Source organism: Rhinatrema bivittatum, chromosome 6 (genome assembly GCF_901001135.1).
Source record: "Rhinatrema bivittatum chromosome 6, aRhiBiv1.1, whole genome shotgun sequence".
NCBI lineage: Eukaryota > Metazoa > Chordata > Amphibia > Gymnophiona > Rhinatrematidae > Rhinatrema > Rhinatrema bivittatum.
The window spans coordinates 348256525-348278504 of NC_042620.1; the positions used below are offsets into that span (position 1 = coordinate 348256525).

The following is a 21980-nucleotide window of genomic DNA, read 5'->3' on the forward strand; positions in this document are numbered from 1 at the left end:
GGTCGGCCGATTGCATCCAGGAATTTCTGCACCTTGCCTGGAGGGACTTTGAGCGTCGTGCCCTCTTTTGTGCAGATTCAACTACCATGGATTGGTGATCCAGTTGAGGTTTTTGGAACCCTGGGGCTGACTGGACCAAGTAAGTGGTGTCTGCTTTTCAGTTGACTGGAGCTACCGAACCAGGGTGTTAACAATTCTTTTTGAGAAGATCCAAAAGAATCTGATGGATAGGGATGGAGGTGATTTCCTTGGGAGCATCCAGGAATTGTAACAGCTCCATCATCTGGTGTCTATCATCTTGCTCAGTCTGTAATTGGAAGGGAACCAACTCCGACATTTCCTTCACAAAATTTATGAAGGACAGGTCCTCTGGGGGAGAATGCTTCCTGCTTTCAGTAGGAGAGGGTGGTGATGGTAAATCATTGGTGTCTGGGGAGGAATCGTCAGTCCAGGTGTCATAGGGATCAGCACCTGTCCCTCTAGGAACCTGAGAGGGACGGGACGAAGGTATTCCTGAAGGTCCCGGTCTAGGCTCTGAAGGCATCGAGGGAAGTACTGGAGGCACTGATGAAGGCATCGAGGGCATTGATGGTTTGAGACATTGGCAGGACTCCCGATGGAGGAAGACGGAACTGTGTTTCTCTTCCCTTTGAAAAATTGAGCCGCGGTGCGGTCGACAGCCAGTAGGCCGCGAGGGCCAAACTCGACGGGAATTAACCGGAACCGGGTAAAAAACTTACCAGAGTACCATGGAAGAAAAAATTCGAGAGGGAGACCCATGTGGGCTATGAAAGTTTGCAGTAATTCTGTGAGGAAAATGTCTGTCAGGAATCTCTGTGGAGCTCCTTAACCCGCGTGGTTACTGCTGCGCGGAAAAAAGAAGACTGAAGGGGGACCCCTGTTGGCTGCAGGTTTAGTGCCTTGCTGGGCATGCCCAGTAGGTGCCAGTCAAAGTTCTAGAAACTGACAAAAGTGTTCCGTGATTGGGCTCCATCCTGTGATGTCACCCATATGTGAGGACTACCATGCTGCTTGTCCTTAGAGAATAAATGTTACAAAAAATTACAAAGGCAGATTCCGAACAATAGGTAAAGCAGCATAGAAACCCACAATAAATCTGCAATGAATTTACCAAACACACACATGCAGAACACAGACAGACCCTCTCCCAATACAGAATAAAGAGACTATAAAGCATAAACAAACATGTAGACAAAAACTGAACTGGAAAGCACAAGCCAGACTATATGCAGTGCAACAATGGAAAAAGAAATACCATTCCTCTTAAAACATCAAACAAAATAAAAAAATATGATACAATCATAATAGTAAAAACCATATTAATAAAAAGAATAAATGTTTCAAAACAGCTGATGAATACAACATCCAGTAATTAAATCTCATATATAAATTATAAAAAAATTTCCCAAATAACAATAAAATATTTCAAACTAGCAAACATTAAATAGCACCCAATAATTAAAACTTAGTAAGAATAAAAAAAATTCCTGCTTTCTATACTTGAGAACTTTTGATTTCTGGTCACCCTGAGATTTCGTGGATTAGTGTGGAGCAGGGGAGAGTGGGGGAACTTTCTCCTTTCTCTCACACAAGTTCTTTCATGTTCACACATGCATTCACATAGATGCTCTTTCATACATTCACATGCTCTTATCCATACACCAGCTCTCACATTTGCTCTTTCACACACAACACATGCCCCCTCAAACATACACATGCTCTCAGGCACATGCATGAATTCTCAAACAAGCTCTCACATACATTTATTTGCTTTTACCAATACACATTGATGCTCTCACAGGCACATGCTCTCATACACTCATGCACGCACACACACACACACAGATGCTCTCATACATAAACATATAGATGCTCTCTCTCACGCAAACCCATGCTCTATCATTTACACACCCACACATGCTGTCCATCAGGCTCAGTCTCCCCTTTCTGTTGTGTTGGTGAGGGATGAGCTCAGCAGGCAGACAGGGGCCTCTTATTTTCTTCTGCCGCTGCTAGGCCTCTTCTTTCCTTCCAGTCACTGGTGGGCTGTGCTCTGCCAGCAGCCACAAAGTTTTTTCTCTTCCCCCTGCTCAGGCCTGGTGCTTGCAGGTAAGTTGGGGGGAGAGGGGGGGAGGTGGTGGACCAAAAAAGAAAGAAGAGGGCCGCCGGTGGACACCATCTCACTGGCGGTGAAGGCAAGAGGAGGCTTGTACATGATCTAACCAGGAGCAGGAGGGAGCCTGTTCAGCTGCTGCTCCTTCTCCTGTGGCGGCCCCGCGGTATGCAAAAATCATGGGGCTAGCACTTCCTTCTCATTGTGAGCTACATAAAGGAAGTGCTAGCCCCGCGATTTTTGAATACTGCAGGGCCAGCATAGGAGAAGGAGCAGTAGCTGAACGGGCTCCCTTCTGCTCCGATTGCGTCATGCACAGGGCCTTGCTTTTGCTGTCGGTGGGATGGGGTCCACTGGTGGCACTTGAGGCCTGCTTTCTTCCTTCTATCGCCAGTGGCCATGAAGCCTCTTCTCTTCCTCCTGCTGCTGGTAGCGCACAGGGTCTTCTATTTTGTTTGCTAACAGGGGGTTGAAACCCCAACTGATGTTTAGCTAAATATGTATCAGGAAGCAGGGGGAGGCGGCCACTCAGCGTTTTGGAGGGCACTTTTTGCTGCTCCAAACATTTGCTACCAGAAACGGCCGCCTCACCCTGCCTCATTATAGAACCGCCCCGGGTGAATGGGTATTAAGTATGGCTGATTCTGTTACGATTCCTCCTGTAGCTGTGCCACAGGAGGCATCTCACCTTTCTCTGGAGGCCACTCCGAAGCCAGGGCCTCACCTGAGCAATTGTCCGGATCCTGCTCCACGGCCTGGGAGGCCTTTGGTGTTGTTCAGGGCCTACTCGAGGCCTGCTCCACTGCAGCCTGGATGCTCTGGTATGGGCCATGCCCTTCTTCTAAGGGGCGGGCCCGTGGTTCCTCTCCACTCTTATAGAGCCAGCGAGGGATGGCCCATCTGGACTCTTCTCAGGGAGTTGCCTGCTCCTGGGCTATAAAAGCTTTGCTCCAGCACTCATGCCTTGCCTTGGAGTTACATGTCTCTGGATGTCTCCTCTTCCAGCACGCCATCTGGCCTTCGTTGTTTGTTTCAGCCTGGTGTCCGGTGTCTTTCACGTTCCTGATGTCTCCTGTGGTTCCTTGATGTTTGTTCCTGATCCTGATGTTTTAACCTGCTTCAGATAGCCAGTGTGCAGTAACCTGCTTCAGACTGCCGGTGTACAGTACCTTACCCTGGACTGCTTGTGCAGCGCTTTTCCTTTCCTGCGCTGGTCCCAAGTAGAAGGCTGCACTGCAGAACAACTACTAACAAGCAAACCAGGTCCCACTAGTGAAGAGTAGATACTTAGTGAACAGGCTGCACAAAACTTCCTGTCTAAAGGTACTGTCTCTTCGGAACAAGTTATCCAGCCAGTAGTGGGATAAAAAGGTGTGACCCAACGATGAAGTAGCAGCTTTACACGTCTTCAATGGAAGTGTCCCTCAGATGAGCCGCTGAAGCCACCCATGGCTCTTACTTAATGAATCTTGACAGTCTATAATCTGTAAACCAACCAGTGCATAACAATGTGCTATATAGTCTGGTAGCAAATTAGAGTTCTTTTAGCAACAATCTGTCCCAATTTATGAAAAAAAGTTTGATGGTGAAGTTTGAGTCCTTCTCAATTAGTACACTAGGGTTTTCTTGCAATCCAAGAAGCAATGATTCTGTTCTCATGTGTGTATGCAGTCTCAAAGAAAGGTAGGAAGCACGATAGCTTGGCTAATGTAGAATGCAGATAGCATTTTTGGAAGGAACTTAGGGAATGTGATTAGATCTACCTGTTGTGAAAGAACTGCAGATATGGTGAATAGGAAACCATAGCCTGTAATTTGATTACCCTTTCTGCTAAAGTGACAGTAATAAAAAGCAATACTTTCCAGGTGAGAAACTTCAAGTTCACCAATTTGAGGATCAAAGGGAGGTTTCTTGAATTGGGCATGGACTACGTTGAGGTCCAAAGCTTTAAAGGTTTCATGACTGGAAGCTTGGAATGCCACAATTCTTTCATGAACTTCAATACTAATGGGTGGAGGAAGATTGGAGCGCTGCTCAACTGGTAGCAACACACTGCAATTGCAGAGATGAACTAACTGAAGAGGTGCTAAGCCCGAGGCCGAGAGGAAGGAAAGATGTTGAAGCAAGTTCCTCATCCAAAGAAGAAGGGATACAGCTAGTTGGTCCCACACCAAATTGAGGACTCTTCCATTTAAAACTGTAGTAGTTTCAGGTAGAAGGCTTTCTAGCCAAAATCAGTATGTCCTCCCACCTCCTTACAAAGAAATAAAAAAAGATATCACCGAGCATTCAAAATCCATATCATGTGGGCCAGCAATGGCAAAGCCGCTACCCTTCTTGTGTGATGACAGTCAAATTGCCCACCCAATGGAATCAGAGAATAAATTGACAGACTGATAAAATATGGATACCATAGCAATGACATGGCCATCCCAAGTATGAGAATTAACTTTGCCTTGTCCTGAAGGGCTTTCTGAACAATTGGCGGGTATGCATGGAGTAGACCAGCAACCCAATCTAGCAGAAAAGCATTTGGAGCTGATCTGTAAACTGCTCAGATGCATGGAGCAGAACCTCTCACAACCTTTCTGTTATTTCTGAGATTGATCACTGGCGTTTCCCGCAAACTTCTGATCCAAAGGCCACTTGTGAAGTTGTAGTACTCTTCTGAGGAGGTCCATCAGTATGTTCTGGATTCCTAGCAGGTAGGTCACCTGGAGATGGGTGCCATGACAACTTGCTACAACCAGTCCCGGAAGGCTTTCTTCAGAGTATGTATGAGCAGATACCTCTCTCTTGCTTATGTAGAACACAGCCCCCTGGTTGTCCATCTGGATCAATATTCTCTTGCCTGAGAGAATATTGAACCAGATGGACAACCAGGGGGCTGTATGTAAAGTTTAGGCACCTTGGTTAGAATGTTATGTTTCAATGAATCTCTGCGAACAGAAGCTGACACCACCTCCACATGTTAGAGAGTTAAATACCAAAATAAAGGATATGCTCAAAAAATATTTTGAATGAGAGATTATACTACTACCAAATCACCAAATCTCTCCTGCAGCATGTGTGTGTGTGTGTGGTGGGGGGGGGGGGGGGGGGAGGTGTTAATTCCGGCAGATTAAGACATTTATAACCTCCCCTGGTTTCGCCTTCAGTTTAATATTTGCTTTGCAGTTGTTCCTCCTCCTCCCTCCTCTACTGAGTACTGCTCTGATGCCATTTAAGAAAAGGCCCTGAGACGCCAGCCGCAGGTGTGCTACAAGAGTCTTGCACCAAAGGGCCACATCCTTAGGAATATATTTTCCTACAGGGGTCGAACAACTGATTCCTCACCCAATCTTTAATCTCATGGCTCAGCCAGGCAGGTGGTCTGTATCATTTTAGGAAGGTAACTAGCCAATTAAGATTTTCTATAAATAACTCGTTTAAAAAAATAAATAAATAAAAAGTCCTCACTCTCTCCCCTTTCTTCACCCAGCCAGCCAACAGTATTATCTTCAGGGGGGGGTGGGGGGGGGAACAAAAAAAAAAAAAACCAAAAACAAAACTTTCTCCCTTCTAGCCATCCACCAGATCATTGGAAGAAAAAATCTCTCTCTTTTTCCCTTCTCCCCATCAGCCACTATCCATCAATTAAAGAAAAAAGGAAATCCCTCATCATTGTCTTCGCTCCTGCCAGCCAGTGATTACAATATCCCTGCTCCATGAACTTTTTTTCCAGTTAAGGTTGATCTTGAGATATGATTTCTAGGAGAGGAGCACTGTAATTGAACGTTAATGAACTGCCATGAGACAGAGTCAGCATCTGCTCCGCTCTCAAGCCCTGTGGTGGCCCCTTTCCCTCCTGGCATCTGTATGGGAGACAGGGCCTGACAGCGAAGCAAATGTTGATTCAGTCTCATGCTGGCTCATTAAACACTCAGCTGCAGCTGCTCTCCTCCCAAAGATGGGAACCCAGGACCAGCCCCAACAGGAAAATAAAGGGCTGCAAGACAGGGCAAGGGGTGGGAGTTAGGAAACATCTCTGCTGGCTGTAATGCTGGGTGCAATGTGGTGTATGCAGCTACAGGGTAGGTCTTACTTCTTCCTCATCCTCCTTCAATCACTGTTGCTCCATGGACCAGCAGAAATGCTGCCAGGGACCACTGCCGGCCATGAGCCAGTGGTTGAAACATGAGCTAACCTTTCAGCAGGTCATGTGCAGTGATCTGTGGACTATTTTGCAGATATAACCAGTTTTCAGGCAGGTCTATTGAAGATTTTTTTTTTATTAGTCTTCCAGATCTTGACCTGACCTCAACAGTTTCGTTATTTTCCATTGCTTAACAATGTTTGTGACAGTTGAAATTGCAAGCTAGAAATGTTTAGAGATCTTTTAATACACTTCTCCTATTTTGTAAGAGTAAAAATAAAATATTTCCAATAGACAGCACTTTATTTCTGCTGTTTCTTTATCTGTTTTGTGTGTTGCTAAAGTCTTATACTTGTTTTCTATGTGGAATTATATTTGCTAGTTAATTTAAAATTTCCTGTCTTAAGAGAGAAACAAGGAGCACTACTTACCAGACATCTGGGTGTGGTTTGAAACTGTTGCACAGGAAGGGGTATCTACTATAAATCTAGTTAAGAGACAGAATTTCAAACCACATGGTGACCTGGCTGAGGGACTGAGCAGCTTAGCTGAGTCCTGCTTTGCCTAAGTTTAAAAAGTCTAAATTAATATACATAACTTTCTTCTATATTTTTCCCAATATATATTGCTTTTAGCTCTGCTGTTTTGTTCACTGATTTGATTACTAATAATCTCAACTGCTACAGAAGGCTGATCTATACATGACAATTTGGAGACCAAGAACAAGCCTTGGGCGTGCGCTCCACATCCCTTGGTGGAGATGTCAATCGCCTGGGTCACTTGATGGGGCGCATAGTGAGAGACCCACCTTTAGAACCTCTGGGCTCATCTACCACTGAAAGGATGATCTCATCTCAGGGATTACAGAGATTTGTTGGGATAATTTTTTTTTTTTTTTAGAGCTGATCCTACTGAACCTAAAGGCCCAGAATGTGTAAACTACATGCAACGTTCTGACCATCTGTCCAAGAACCAGGACAGACCTCACTGATACTTGGTCCTGGCTGTAGAAAAGACCTTACTAAGTTGATCAGCAATGTGGCTCTTTGCATGAGAAGAAGCACCTTCTCCTGAAGCAAGTCTATTTAGGCTCCTATGAATCAAATTCTTTGAAGCAGGATTATGTTGGACTTGGAGAAGTTATCTAGAAAACTCAGAGCCTGGAAAAGTCAGATGGTTATTTCGAGGGACTTCAGAACAGTTGTCAGAGATGAACTATCACCAACAATCATTCAGTTAAGGGAACATGCAGACTCCCAAAAAACGAAGTTGTGCAGACAATAGCACAAGACATTTGATACTGGTAGTGCATGTCCTTCACCACAAACCTGAGGAACTTCTGAGGGGCAAAGTCAATGGGGATGCTCATATAATCATCTTTCAAATCAAGAGCACACATCCAATCCCATTGATGAATGAGGGGAAGAATCATCTGGAGGGAATTCATCTTGAGCCTCTCCCAAACCAACAATTTTTTCAGCCTCCATAAGTTCCAAATAGGTCTCAATCTCCCCAACTTCTTGGGGATTAGAAAATACTAGGAATAGAAAACCCTGGCCACAATCCTGTGGAGGAAGAAACTCGATCATCTTCTGTTGAAGGACTGCAGCTAGGCAGATAGAGAGGGGTCAGAGCTAAAGATTCAAATCCATTGAGTCAGAGGAGGATGGGAAAATGTAATCGGTAGCCATACTCCACAATTTTCAAAACCCACTGGTCCTTGGTGACACAACCACTCTAGGACTAAACCCTTACTCCCACTGGGGGTGGTGAGCCACAAGGATGCCAAAACCGTTTCTGCTAATGAGGAGCAGCAGCTTGATGACTCTGAAAAGAGCAGAAAGGATGCCTTTGGAAGAATGGATGCTTGTAAGAGAAGTACTGTCATTGGGAAGGGCTGTCTGGTCTCCTGCCGATGACTATAGGGTGGAAAGATGCTCCTTAATCATAGTCAGTCTCCTTTACCTGGTCACCGAACAAACTGTTCACTGTACAGGGTACATCCTCCAGACTGTTGTGCAGATGTTCACTAAGGCCACTCACTCAAACACATGGGACTTCAAGCTCCTAAGGAAGTGGCCGAAGTCCTGGCCATGGTATCATGAGCTGCAGAATTGGAGCAAATTAAATGCTTCTCATTCTTATGTCCTCCAGTGCTCAATGGAAGTCTACCTGTTCTGGCTTTAATGATTCTGTCAAGGGCTTCAGCTTGTATATGCATTTGTACAAATATTGAATTATATACAGCTGATAAGCCATGATTTGAGCCCTAAGCATGGATAAGAATTTTCCCTCAAATGTATCCAACACCTCTGGTATGTAAGAGTGATCATGAGTATACTTAGTAATAGTAGAGCTACAATATGGGAAAATTTCCTCCATCTTGAACAAAAGAGATTCCAACCTCCTTCTCTGGTCTTCAGGGGTTGAGGCAAAGACATTCTTCACCACTTCTGACAAATGGGCTCCCACTGGCTGAGGGACCCTTTGAGCTGGAATTGGAGGAAAAACATCCTCTTCAGAAACCAAGATTCGTTTATCCTTACTAAGAGCTGTCAACACTAGTAGCAACAAATGGGAACACAGAGACGAAGTAATAGAAGCTGCCGGCTCACAGGTACTCTGAGTCAGTTGCATCGACACCTCTTGCTGGCTGGCACCAGGTCTGACCAAAAGACGCTAGTGAAGCTACTTTCTGCACCATAATAGGTCTCTTGTGCTTAGGCACAGAGGGACTCTGCTCTGACAAGAATGAAGCATTAGCAGGCTGCACTGATGAACTGACAGCCAACTAGACTGTACTGAGTCTGCAGAAAATAAATGTCTCAGCATTCTGGGGGATCTTCTGCGCCAAAAATGATAATAGCACCTGTGTCTAGGAGGCAACTTCCCACCTCGGGATCAAGAACAGTCCTGCTCAGCAGAGTCGTGCAGTGATGGTGCTGGCTTGGTCAGTATTAAGGGAGATGGACCCAGAGGGGATCCCTTGTGCCTCTTAGGCTCCTTTCTCTGTGCCTCAGCTGGTGCCTTAATCTTCTTCACTACACTCAATCACTGACCTATAATGAATCTGAAAAATACTGCAATGTGGGAATGGGAGGAGAAACCTTCCCAGACTCGCGGGACAGAGGGAGAAGAATCCTGCCTCCACCTTCCGTGCCATGAGTCCTTCAATGCCTTGTTCCAGGAAGAGAAGTGGCTCTAACATACCTCTATCCTATGGTTTTGAGCTCTTACCCAGCAGCAAGTCATCTACAGGGCCTCCATTTTCCAGGCACGGTACTGCTGTACACACAGGGACATCCTATCTCAACTGTAGCAGCTGGAGACATCATGATCCAGATCTAGACAGTAACAGGCAATACTTATCTGTAATGAACATCTGGTGCACACAAATGCAGGTCTCATAGCTACTGTCCATGATCTTCTTGGCCTTTTCCATATTTCTTCTACTTTTTTCTTTGTAAAACTGAAAAATTCTCAAGCGGATATCAAGGTAGTGGCAAAAAAAAAAATGCAACAAGGCGGAATATAGGTCAAAAAGTCAAAATCAAAGAGAGAACCTGGGAATATGTCCATGTAGTAACTCAAATGAAGAAAGAATGAGGGCTCCTGAGGTAGTGCGATTGAATAGGAACTCCTGCTCATGGTCAGTAAAACTTTTACTGATCTCTGAGAGCTGGGTCTGTGACAGCACTGTCAAATGACATCATTCCACACATAATAGCTGATTTGTGCCTGCTTGTTAAACATATTTGATTTTTCTCAACTATTTTATAAAACAATACTGCATCCACTAATGCTTGAAAACTTGATATGTCAATAGCTGTAATTTCCATTCTGTAACAATTAATGTTCTTTCATACATAGTTTTAACTCTTTAAGCGGCTTGTATGAACCCCCCTGGAAGCAGCAACATTGGGAATATATTACCCTCCCCCCAAAAATATCCCATGCCATTTTAAATTCTGTCTATCCTGAAGACAATTAGATGCATCATTGCTGTGTTAATATTTACACTCTAAGATGACAATGTCCCTGTCTGGCCAATGTTAGTATCTATGCTAAAGTGAGCTGAGACAGCCTCTATGAACACTGGACTTGTTTCTACACAAAAAAAGCATGCAATTCTGAACTATTTTCCACAATTTTCTTTCTTCTGATGCACACATCATTGTAAAGCCTTTTAAAAAATATTAATGTGTTAATGCAAAGATTCTATTATCAAACAAATCTGGTAGCAATTGTTGCACCTACAGAAATTGCAGAAAACTAGAGGCTTTCTGAAATACAAGCCTCAAGTGGGCTTAAAAGAAAAACTGAACAAATTAGACTGGTGAATTTTGGGTTTATACATACGAAGAGCTTCCTCCAAAAATGAAGAGTTTTCATTAAAAAAAGCAAATGTTGCTTACCTGTAACAGGTGTTCTCACAGGACAACAGGATGTTAGTCCTCACTTATGGGTGACATCACAGGATGGAGCCTAATCATGGAACACTTTTGTCAAAGTTTCTAGAACTTTGACTGGCACCTACTGGGCATGCCCAGCATGGCACTAACCCTGCAGCCAAGCAGGGGTCCCCCTTCAGTCAGGTTTGTGATAGGAAGTGCCAAAAAATAAAATAAGAAAACGTAACGAATCCAACACCGCGGGGTGGTGGGCAGGTTTCGTGAGGACTAACATCCTGCTGTCCTGTGAGAACACCTGTTACAGGTAAGCAACATTTGCTTTCTCACAGGACAAGCAGGATGGTAGTCCTCACATATGGGTGAGTACTGAGCTAAGGATGTCCGAGAAATGCACCAAATGTACCCAAGATGTGCAACAGGCACAAGGAGTGGGGTGGAATTTGGTAGAGGGCATCCTGAACCCTAACGGGCAGGCGGAAGGGTGTTGGTACATCAAGTTGCAAAAAGGCTGTGCAAGACAGATTGGCCGAAGATGGAATCTTGTCTTCCAGCCTTGTCTAAACAATAGTGGGCTGTAAAGATGTGGAGAGAACTCCAGGTAGCAGCCCTGCAAATGTCAGGAAGTGGCACCGAGCGTAGGTGCACTACTGAAGTCGCCATGGCCCTCACAGAGTGTGCTTTAACACTGTCTTGAAGTGGAATGCCTGCTTGCTGATAGCAAAGGGAAATTCAGTCCACTAACCAGGAGGAGAGAGTCTGCTTACCTACAGGTTGACCCAATTTGATGGAATGGAAAGAAACAAACAATTGAGTGCTTTTCCTGTGGGCAGCTGTACAGTCTAGATAGAACCTAGAGCACGTTTACAGTCAAGGGTATGCAGAGCCTGTTCTCCCGGATTAGAATAGGGCCTGGGAAAGAAGGTGGATAGTATAATGGATTGATTGATATGAAACTCCGATACTACCTTAAGTAAAAACTTAGGGTGAGTGTGGAGTACTACCCGGTCGTGCAGAAGTTTAGTGTAAGGCGGATAGGTAACTAGGGCCTGTAACTCACTAACTCTGCGAGCGGATGTGATTGCCAGAAGAAAAATCACTTTTAATGTGAGATACCAAAGCTAGCAGGATTGGAGAGGCTCGAATGGAGGTTTCATGAGCCAACCCAAAACCAGGTTGAGGTCCCAAGAAAGTGCCGGAGGGCATAGTGGAGATTTGAGGTGGAGCAAGCCCTTCAAAAAGCGTGTTACAAGGGGTTGTACTGAAATGGGTACATCCCCAACACCTTTATGGAAGGCGGCTACTGCACTGATATGCATCCTGATGGAGGAAGTTTTTAGACCTGACTCTGATAAGTGCCAGAGATAGTCCAGAAACTTGGCAGTGGAACAGGTAAAAGGATCAAGTGATAGTGAGGAACACCATGACTTAAACCTGTTCCATTTGTAAAGATAAGATTTTCTCGTGGAAGGCTTCCGTGAAGCAATCAGGACACAGGAAACTGGCTCCGAAAGGTTGAGTGGCTGAAGAATTAACCTTTCAACATCCAGGCCGTCAGGGACAAGGCCTGAAGATTGGGGTGGCGTAGGCACCCGTCGTTCTGAGTGATCAGAAGCAGGTCCTTTCCTAAGGGAATGTGCCTGCGAATGGAGAGGTCCTGAAGGATCGGAAACCACACTTGGCGTGGCCAGTAAGGTACTATCAGGATCGTGGTTCCCTTGTCCTGATGTAACTTCACGAGAGTCTTCGAGAGAAGTGGAAGCGGAGGGAATGCATATAGGAGACCGGTTGCCCATGAGAGGGAGAACGCATCTCTTGGCTGTGAGTGGTGGCTGCAAATGAGAGAACAAAAGTTCTCTACTTTACAGTTTTGAGGTGACGCAAAGAGGTCTATGTAAGGATAACCCCAACATTGGAATACTGAGTCCGCTACTGTGGGGTTGAGAGATCACTCGTGCGGCTGAAAGGTGCGACTCAGCTTGTCTGCCAACACATTGTCCACTCCCGGCAAGTACATGCCTTCATTAATGCCTCCAATACTTCCCTCGATGCCTTCAGAGCCTAGACCAGGACCTTCAGGAATACCTTCATCCCGTCCTTCTCAGGTTCATCGATTGGGAAAGGGCCTCCGCCCATATCTGTGCCGCTTCCTGAAACAGTAGGTAGGAGCCCGTCCCTCCCTGCTTGTTGATGTACCACATGGCCACCTGGTTGTCCGTCTGGATCAGGATGACCTGGTTGGAGAGGCAATCCCGAAACACCCTGAGAGCATATCTGATTGCTCGTAGCTCTAGGAAATTGATTTGGTGTTTGGCTTCCTCTGGAGACCAAGCTCCTTGGGTTTGCAAATTGGCGACATGTGCTCCCCAGCAGAGGTTGGAAGCATCGGTGGTAAGAGTTATTTGAGGATTTGGAGCCTGGAAGATTGATCTGATTCTTCCGCCAATCTAGAGACTGACAAAGTGGGTTGGTGACGTGGACAATGGTCAATAGTGGTTGAACGGATTGAGTCCACTGCATGACTCTCATGGCCAAGCGGGCCATCGGGGTAACCTGTACCGAGGACGCCATGTGTCCCAGCAGGATAAGTAAGTGACGTGCAGTCGAGCTGTGTTGAGACTGTAGCTGGTGTGCGAGAGAAATGAGAGTGAGAGCTCGCTGTCGAGGCAGAAAAACCTTTGCTTGAAAGGTGTCCAAGTCTGCCCCTATGAAGGACAAAGTTTGAGATGGGACTAAGCAGGATTTGGGGTAATTGACGAGAAATCCTAGCGAAATCAAAGTATGTAAGGTAAGTTGTAGGGATGGCAGAGCAGCTTGATGAGTAGGAGCCCTAATCAACCAGTCGTCGAGATAGGAGTAGATGTGGACACCTTGAGTACTGAGGAAGGCTGCTACTACTACGAGACACTTGGTGAAGGTGGGAAATCCAGTGGGACGGAGAGAAAGTTCAGGTGATAACCCTGAGAGATTATGGCAAGGACCCACTGGTCCAAGGTGATTGTGCGCCACATGTTGATGAAATGGCACAATCGACCTCCCACTGGTATGTGTGGCAGTGGAAGCTGGCTGCTGCTCTCTATGCAGGAGTCAAAAACCAGAAGCAGGGCCCAGCTGAGGAACTGCTTGCAGCTTTTGTTTACGAGGTTGACGAGACTGGGCCTTCTGGAAAGGTCTCGAAGAACAACGTCTAGACTGTGGTGGATAGGACTTCTTTGGACGAAAGAATGACTTTTTGCTGTCCTTCCTGAATAGTTGTTTGGAGGAATACTCAGGAGGCAAAGAGTTGGCGAAGGGTCTCATGATGCTCTTTGAGTTCCGCCAACATCCGCTGGATCTGTTCACCAAACAGATTGTCTCCTATGCAAGGCAGATCGGACAATCTAAATTGTACTTCAGGGTGCAAGTCCGAAGACTTAAGCCAGGCCCATCTTCTTGCAGAAATAGCACCTGCAGATACACTGGAAGCGGTGTCGAAGATATCGTAAGAGGACCTTATTTCATGTTTCCCTGCTTCAAAACCTTTGTGAATCAGGGTTTGTAGCTGTTCCTGGAATTGCTGAGGCAGGGACTTTGCAAAGTCCTGTATCTGCTTGAATAAGACCCTATTATACTGGGTCATATAGAGCTGGTAAGAGGCAATCCGAGAGATGAGCATTGATCCCTGGAACACACACCGGCCAATAGCATCCAGGAATTTCTGCTCCTTACCTGGGGGGGGAGGAAGAGTGGGGTTTTGAGCATCGTGCCCTCTTTTGGGCAGATTCTACAACCACAGATTGGTGATCCAGCTGAGGTTTTTGGAACCCTGGGGCTGACTGGAGCAAGTAAGTGGTATCTGCCTTTTGGTTGACTGGAGCTACCAACCCAGGGTGTTCCCAATTCTTTTTGGGAAGATCCAAAAGAACCTGATGGATAGGGATGGAGGTGATTTCCTTGGGAGCATCCAGGAATTGTAACAACTCCATCATCTGGTGTCTATCATCTTGCTGAGTCTGAAATTGGAAGGGAACCAACTCAAACATTTCCTTCACAAAATTTATGAAGGACAAGCCCTCTGGAGGAGAACACTTCCTGCTTTCAGCAGGGGAAGGTGGTGATGGTAAATCATTGGTGTCTGGGGACGAATAGTCAGTCCAGGTGTTATAGGGATCAGCACCTGTCCCTCTAGGAACCTGAGAAGGACAGGACAAAGGTATTCTTGAAGGTCCTGGTCTAGGCTCTGAAGGCATCGAGGGAAGTATTGGAGGCATTGATGAAGGCATCGAGGGCATCTATAGATGGATCGGTGGCACCGATGGCCGCATTGGCATCGATGGCTGAGGCATTGGCAGGACTCCCGATGGAGGAAGACGGAAAGGTGTTTCTCCTCCCAATGACAGTGTAAGTGGAAAAGCACCAGAGCCATTGGTGACCAAGGATCCATCGGTGGAAAAATGGCTATAAGCGCTTCCATCTTCGAGAGCAGCGGTGCCAATGCTGCTGGAATGGGATCAGTGGTTGGTTCCACAACCGGCACCGGTTTTGGCAGAGGAACTTGGAATCTGTGCATCGCCTTATCGATGGCCTCCTGAACCATCCGGTCCAGCTCTTCACGGAGACCTGGAGCAAGCAGCCCCGGCTCCGGAAGGGGAGAAGGAGGCAGAGGCATAGCCGGAGGGACCACCGTTAAAGGCAGAGACACGGCTCCCAATACCCATCCAGGTGAGGGTTGCCCCGGTGACCCGGTCCCAAAAAGGGTCGATGCCTTTTCTGGACGGGGTTTCTTCGATGGCGGCTCGGATGATGGCGAAGTCGATGATTTTCCTTCATCGATGGTCCGAGGCTTTCGGTGTCTATGCCGATGCTTCTCTCTATGATCTCCTTGATCCTGAGGGGGAGTAGAGGTAGTCGATGGCCGGGAAGTTGTCGACGTCGGACGGTCACCAGCAGGTGCCCGATGCTGGCACGAAGTGGACGGCGCCTGTTTGGATTACGTCAAAGCAATAGACGGCGTCGGAGATTGAGAACGGAAGAGAAGTTCCATTTTCTCCATTCTGGCTTTGTGACCTTTTGGTGTCATTAAGGCACATTTGGTGCAAGTCAGGACATCATGCTCGCACCTGAGGCACATTACACAGACCTTATGGGGGTCTGTTATGGACATGGTGAGAGTACAGTTAGGGCACCGACGGAACCCAGACGCCATGGCCTTTGAAAAATTGAGCCGTGGTGCGGTCGACGGCCAGTAGGCCGCAAGGGCCAAACCCGACGGGAATCGACCAAAAACAGGTAAGGGACTTAACCGGAGTACCGCTGAAGGAAAAATTCGAAAGGGGGACCCCTGTGGGGTATAAAGGTTTTTAGTTAAACCGTGAGGAATCTCTGTGGAGCTCCTTAACCCGCGTGGCTACTGTTGCACGGAAAAAAGAAGACTGAAGGGGGACCCCTGCTGGCTGCAGATTTAGTGCCATGCTGGGCATGCCCTGTAGCTGCCAGTCAAAGTTCTAGAAACTTTGACAAAAGCGTTCAGAGATTGGGCTCCATCCTGTGATGTCACCCATATGTGAGGACTACCATCCTGCTTGTCCTGTGAGAAAGTCCAATATCATTCTGAGGTTTTTTTTTTGGTAAAACTGCTGAATCAAAAATACAAAATCAGGAGCACATTCTACCCTAAGATCAAACTCACATATCAGAAAATGTGTAAATAAATACAAAACCAGACTGTGTCACATTGGCTTGACAAATAAAATGACAAGGACTTGATCTGATTCTATTGTCGCTCATGAAACTTGGCTTGCATTTACTATTTACAAGCAAATGCCTCCCTTGCTCTCCTTTTTTCCCCCCGATTCAACCCATTGTTCTAACTTCAGTTCAGTCTGGATATCTGTGGTTTATGTATACTCAGCTATGAATGATGACCATATATATCAACACCTATAAACAGGAAGTGAGCCTAACTTAAAAAAGAGAAGGGCATGGAATGATCCAAAATAATTCTACCATTTTATTGTTAGTGAATGAACAATATGAACAAAAAGTACATAAAAAAATTTACCCGATCTTTGAATCCAAAGTATGCCCCAATGAATGTTAATGGCACTGAAATTCCAAACCACATTGCCAAGATAGCAATCAGAGTGCCGAATGGGATTGCAGCAGAAGATTTTTCCACCCAAAGGATAAGATTCATAATAAAGAAATCAGTAAAGATGATTCTGTAAAGAAACACTCCCAAAGTTCCAAAATTACAAGATAAGAGATGCTTATATATTACAATATGAGAATTCTAAAAAAAAAAAAAAATGCAATTTACCCTCAAACGTTTTAGGAAATTAATTTAGAAGCACACAATCATATCCTTGTTTCTCAGAGTCAGCGATGACCAGTAAAAATAGCTGGCAAGGAAAGTATATGGCAAAGTTGTAAAAGATATCAGGTGATCAGATTAATTTATCTACGAATGAGAGGTCTGCGGGCTCCAAGTCTCTCAGATATATTCTGCAGGATTCTGGAGCACTGCCAGGGGAGGGAACACATTGTCAATGCACAGGAAGCCCCAAAACAGAAATATAAAGGTTGAAAATCATTATTTTAAAACAGTGGCGTAGCCACGGGTGGGCCTGGGTGGGCAGCTGCCCACCCAATTTGGACCCAGGCCCACCCAACTGGAATCGAAGTGGAGCACCGGACCTGCAAGGCCGTCGCGGGATCCCATTTCTGTGCGGCAAAGAGGAGGACCCAGGGCCGACACGCCATTCCATGCATTTGCACGGCACACATGGGGAAGCGATCCTGCAGCCATATGGCCCACCGATCTTCCTATTTTTTTGGGGGGGGGGGGGGGGGGGGAGCAGAAGCGCTGCATACAGCTTCCACTTCCTCCCCCTCCCCCCCCCCCAAGCAGGAAGATCGGTAGGCCGTACGGCCTAAAGATAGCAAGAAGCCGGTGGCAGCAGGAGAGGACAACTGATCTTCCTACTTGGGAGAGGGAGGAAGCAGAAGCTGTGCGTGTGCTTGAATGTGTGTGTGTGTGTGTGTGAGAATGGGAGCCTGAATGTGTGTATGTGTGGGTGAGAATGGGTGCCTGGGTTTGTGTGTGGGTGAGAATGGGAGCCTGGGTTTGTGTATGGGTGAGAATGGAAGCTTGAATATGTGAGTAAGAATAGATGCTTGAATGTGTGTATGTGTGGGTGAGAATAGGAGCATTGGTTTGTGGGTGAGAATGGGAGTCTGGGTTTGAGTGTGTGGGTGAGAATGGATGCCTGGATGTGCGTCTGTGTGTGCATAAGAATGTAAGCCTGGGGAGGGGTGAGAAAGTGAGAGCTTGTATGTGTGTCTGCAGAGAATGTGAGCTTGTGTATGTGGGAGGGAGAGCATATGAGAGTGAGAGCTTGAGGGAGACTGTGAGAGAAAGCGTGTATGTGTGTGTGTGGAAGGGAAGAAGACAGTAGTAGAATGGGAGCCTGAATGTTACTGAATGTTACTTCACAAAATAGCGCTTACACAACCCTGTGTATAACCAGTGTACATATCAATTGTTCCTCGAATCCTTATACATATCTTATCCTTATGTGTCTGTTCTTACCCTCCCCCCGCCCCCTCCTTTGTCTCGACTACCCCCTTCCCTCACTCCCTAAGTTATTTAGTTACTTGCTCTGTTACTACGTTTATGTTACATACTGTTATCTGTAAAGGCTTTGCCTATATATCTTTTGGTTGTAAGTTACTTGTAAACCGGCACGATGTGCAAACGGTTGTCGGTATATAAAATTAAATAAATAAAATAAAATAAATAGAAGAAAGACACTGAAAAGGAATTAGGAAATGAGCGCAAGGGAAAAAATAGGAAAGAGAGACCAGGACCAACTGATTAAAAAAATTATTTTGAGATGTTAGATATGCCATCTTTGGGAATGTGCATTTCTTATATTTTGCTCTTTCTTCAGTATCCACTGTTCAGAGACTTAAGTTTCTCAGACTTTCTATTTTGGTTTTATCTGCATGTTTCTGTTTCTAATTTGTGGTCTCTTATTTCTATATTAGGTAAAGATCGGTCTCTGTTTTGCCTGTGTGTGTGACTGAAATACAGTATTTCTGCTAGCATGTAGTTTCTCTGTAGTAGTAGTCCAGCTTGTTCTGTTATTCCCATAGGTGATGTATTAATGTTCTAGGGCCTGGTGTAGTATTTGTATTGCTGCTTTTTCATAAGATTGCTGTTATTTGAATCCTGAGAGTCAGTGCTGTGACTGTATGGCAAGGTTCTAGATACCTCTTTCTTTGTAAGAGTTTGTGTTACTTCACAAAATAGCAGTGGAGGGTTATTTTTTGCTGAGGTGACACCAGAATTTGAAATTATTTTTTCATGTTAGTTGTAATGTGAATTGCCCTAGCTCTGCACTGCACCTGTTCTGATGATTAATTATATTTTATTGTATTTATGAAGATTTCTGGTTTTCTGCAAAGATGGTTCATGAAAGAACACATTCATTTCTGTTTAATTACATGATTGGATCTGATTGCTTTCTATACTTGTGTATTTATAAACTGCAATAAATATAAAATAAATTCTGATGAATAAGGAATTTTTAATGCTGGTAAGTGCTTGAGGTAAGATGTTTTAAATTTACACACATGATGCATAATGGCTGTTGCAAATTACTTAGAAAGTCATTCTAGGGAGCAGTATATGACATTATTTATCAATAAAAAAAACAACTAGTAGGTCTCAGACCTGCATGCCTACAGCCCACCCATGTTAACCTTGTGCCCACCCAAAAAATCAATTCTGGCTACACCACTGTTTTAAAGCCTATTGTATTTTCCATGGAAAGTTATGGAGAAAATAAGAAATTGCAGGTGACCAGCAACTATTGAGATAATTATTTCTTCTGTCTGTGTTACAGGCATTCCAACCCAGCAGATGCAAATACAGCTTTATTGAAAACTCACCAGTAGATACACTGCGTGCTAAAAAATAATTGTTTTTATGATTTGCCAGAGGCCTATGTTATACAACACTGCTAAATATCAGGGGGAAAAAAAGTTACTTTTCTGGTTTTACAGTGGCTTGGAAAAAAGTATTCGACCCCCTAAAAAAATCTGCAGATTTGGGTGGAATACAAACCACAGTAGAACATAAGAACTTGCCATGCTGGGTCAGACCAAGCAAGGGTCCATCAAGCCCAGCATCATGTTTTCCACAGAGGCCAAACCAGTATGTTTTGCCGCGTCTGCCCCAGCTACCTGCAAATCACGCTCAAGGGCCTGCACTCGCTCCTCCACAACCACAATCCACGTCTTGGCTTCAACAATCCGGCGCATATGTTTGGTAAGCAGGGATTGTAACTCGTCAAATCACGAGTGTAGTTTGCCTAATTTTACATCCATTGCAGACAGATCACTTCTGCTATATCCCCAGGCTCCCCTATGGGCCTCTGTGGCACGAGGGGTTGCTTGCAGTGTCAGCCATCTTACTCATCGCTGCTGGCTTCTGCTTGTCCTTTCAGACCATTTTGTGGCAATCAGCAATAACAATGTGCCAGAAAACACTCACCAATATTTTGCTCGCTGTCAAAGCCTGCACAGACAGCCATAGCTTGTAAAATTTGCCACAACAAAGGGGGACAATGAAGTTAGATGTGGGGAGTGGGGCCCTAGAGCAGCACAGAACCACGCCTGCAAGCTCTCACCACATCATATGAAATCATCCCCCAGCTAGTTATGTTTATTAATATATCCTAAGCAAGTGAAGGTCTCTTATGTTCTTATATGTTAGAAGACAATATCCTTTCGTGGACTGCAAACTGGTTAAGAGGAAACAGAATTAAATGGTCTGTTTTCTTAATGGAAAATGGTACAAGATACAGTGGAGTGCCTCAGGATCTGTACTTGGTCCAGTGCTTTTCGATACATTTATAAATGATCTGGAAAGGGAGAAAGTGAAGTGATCAATTTGCAGTCAACGTAGCTGGGTTTAAAAAAGGTTTAAATAAGTTCCTGGAGGAGAAGTCCATAAAATGCTATTAATCAAGTTGACTTAGGGAATAGCCACTGCTAATACTGGCAAGGGATCTATCTATCTATCTATTTATTTATTTATTTATTTAAAAGCATTTATTACCCGCCCTTCCTATGTTCGGAGCGGGGTACAATAAGAACATACACAATTAGAGCATGGTACAATGTTTGGGTACTTGTAACCTGGATTGGCCACTGTTGGAAACAGTATGCTGGGCTTGATAGACCCTCGGTCTGACCCAGTATAGCAACTTATGTTCTTATATGTTAAGTTTTCTAATGATACAAAGCTTTTCTCATCAGCAAGGACTGTAGAGTCATGTTTTGTCTATTTTATTGTAACTGCTAAACCTGAAAAGTCTGATTTTGTGGAAAACTCCAAAATCTTTTCAGAGGTATTTGGATTACATAGGTATAGGAAGTGACAGAGGTAATTGCCTGCAGCACCACCCATCCCGGCAGGTGTGGGGAAGGAGGTGCGCTGTATAAGACCAGTTACAGAACACTCATATTACTTACAGGAGCACCATTCAACCATATCAAGAGATCTGGCCTCATGGGGGAATGGCTAGAAAGAAGCCATTACTGAAGCAAAACCACATCAAAGCACGTCTGGAGTTTGCCAGAAAACAGAGTGACCCAGAAAAATGTGGGATAAGATTTTTCTGGTTAGATGAGAAAAAAATGGAGCTTTTTAGCTAACATTCAAAATGCTATGTGTGGTGCAAATCTAAGTCCGGTCGGCCCGCGCCAGGCCGACCGGACCTCGACCTACCTCCACGGTAGGCCTCGCCGCAAAACAAGCCTCTTGACCCACCAGAGGGAAGGCCCAGAAGAACCCCGCTGCCTCATCCCACCTCCTCTGATGCCGCCCACAGACGCACCCAAAGCGGCGACGTGGGACCCGGCTACATATAACACGCCTCTGGCGCCGCTCGCCTGCGTCGCACGCCTAAGGAGCTCCACAAAGGGGCATGCCCCTTGGCGCACCCCTTAGTGTGTCCCCTTAACGAGTCGACAACTCTTAAATAAAGACCTAGCATAAGTTTAGTAGACCCCTCAAATCGGATGCTATACTGCTCGAACTGATCTCACCACAGACTGAACCTGCACCCCATCTCCACCACAAATTGACTGAACAAGACCATTGAGCCCCCACTTGACAATGACCCTGTCCAACTCGCCTACACCATCCATTACCACCAACATCATCCAGACAGACAAAAGACACGCAAAGATCTTCACAGCTGTGAACCATAATACCAAAGGCTAACCTGGACTTAATGCACCTCTATACTAC

The 21980-nt window shown here is 45.4% G+C and overlaps 1 protein-coding gene across 5 annotated transcripts in view; it reads right to left on the reverse strand.

Moving 5' to 3' along the window:
* LOC115094582 (transmembrane 9 superfamily member 2-like) overlaps positions 1 to 21980 on the reverse strand; it is a 467181-nt gene that overhangs the window by 116533 nt on the left and 328668 nt on the right. For 4 of the 5 annotated variants that reach the window (XM_029607789.1, XM_029607788.1, XM_029607786.1 and 1 more), the window contains exon 13: positions 16719 to 16878. The exons of the other annotated variant lie outside the window; for it this stretch is intronic. In XM_029607789.1, the coding sequence (XP_029463649.1) occupies positions 16719 to 16878 (160 nt within the window). The remainder of the gene's footprint in view (positions 1 to 16718; positions 16879 to 21980) is intronic. 5 annotated transcript variants of the gene reach the window in all.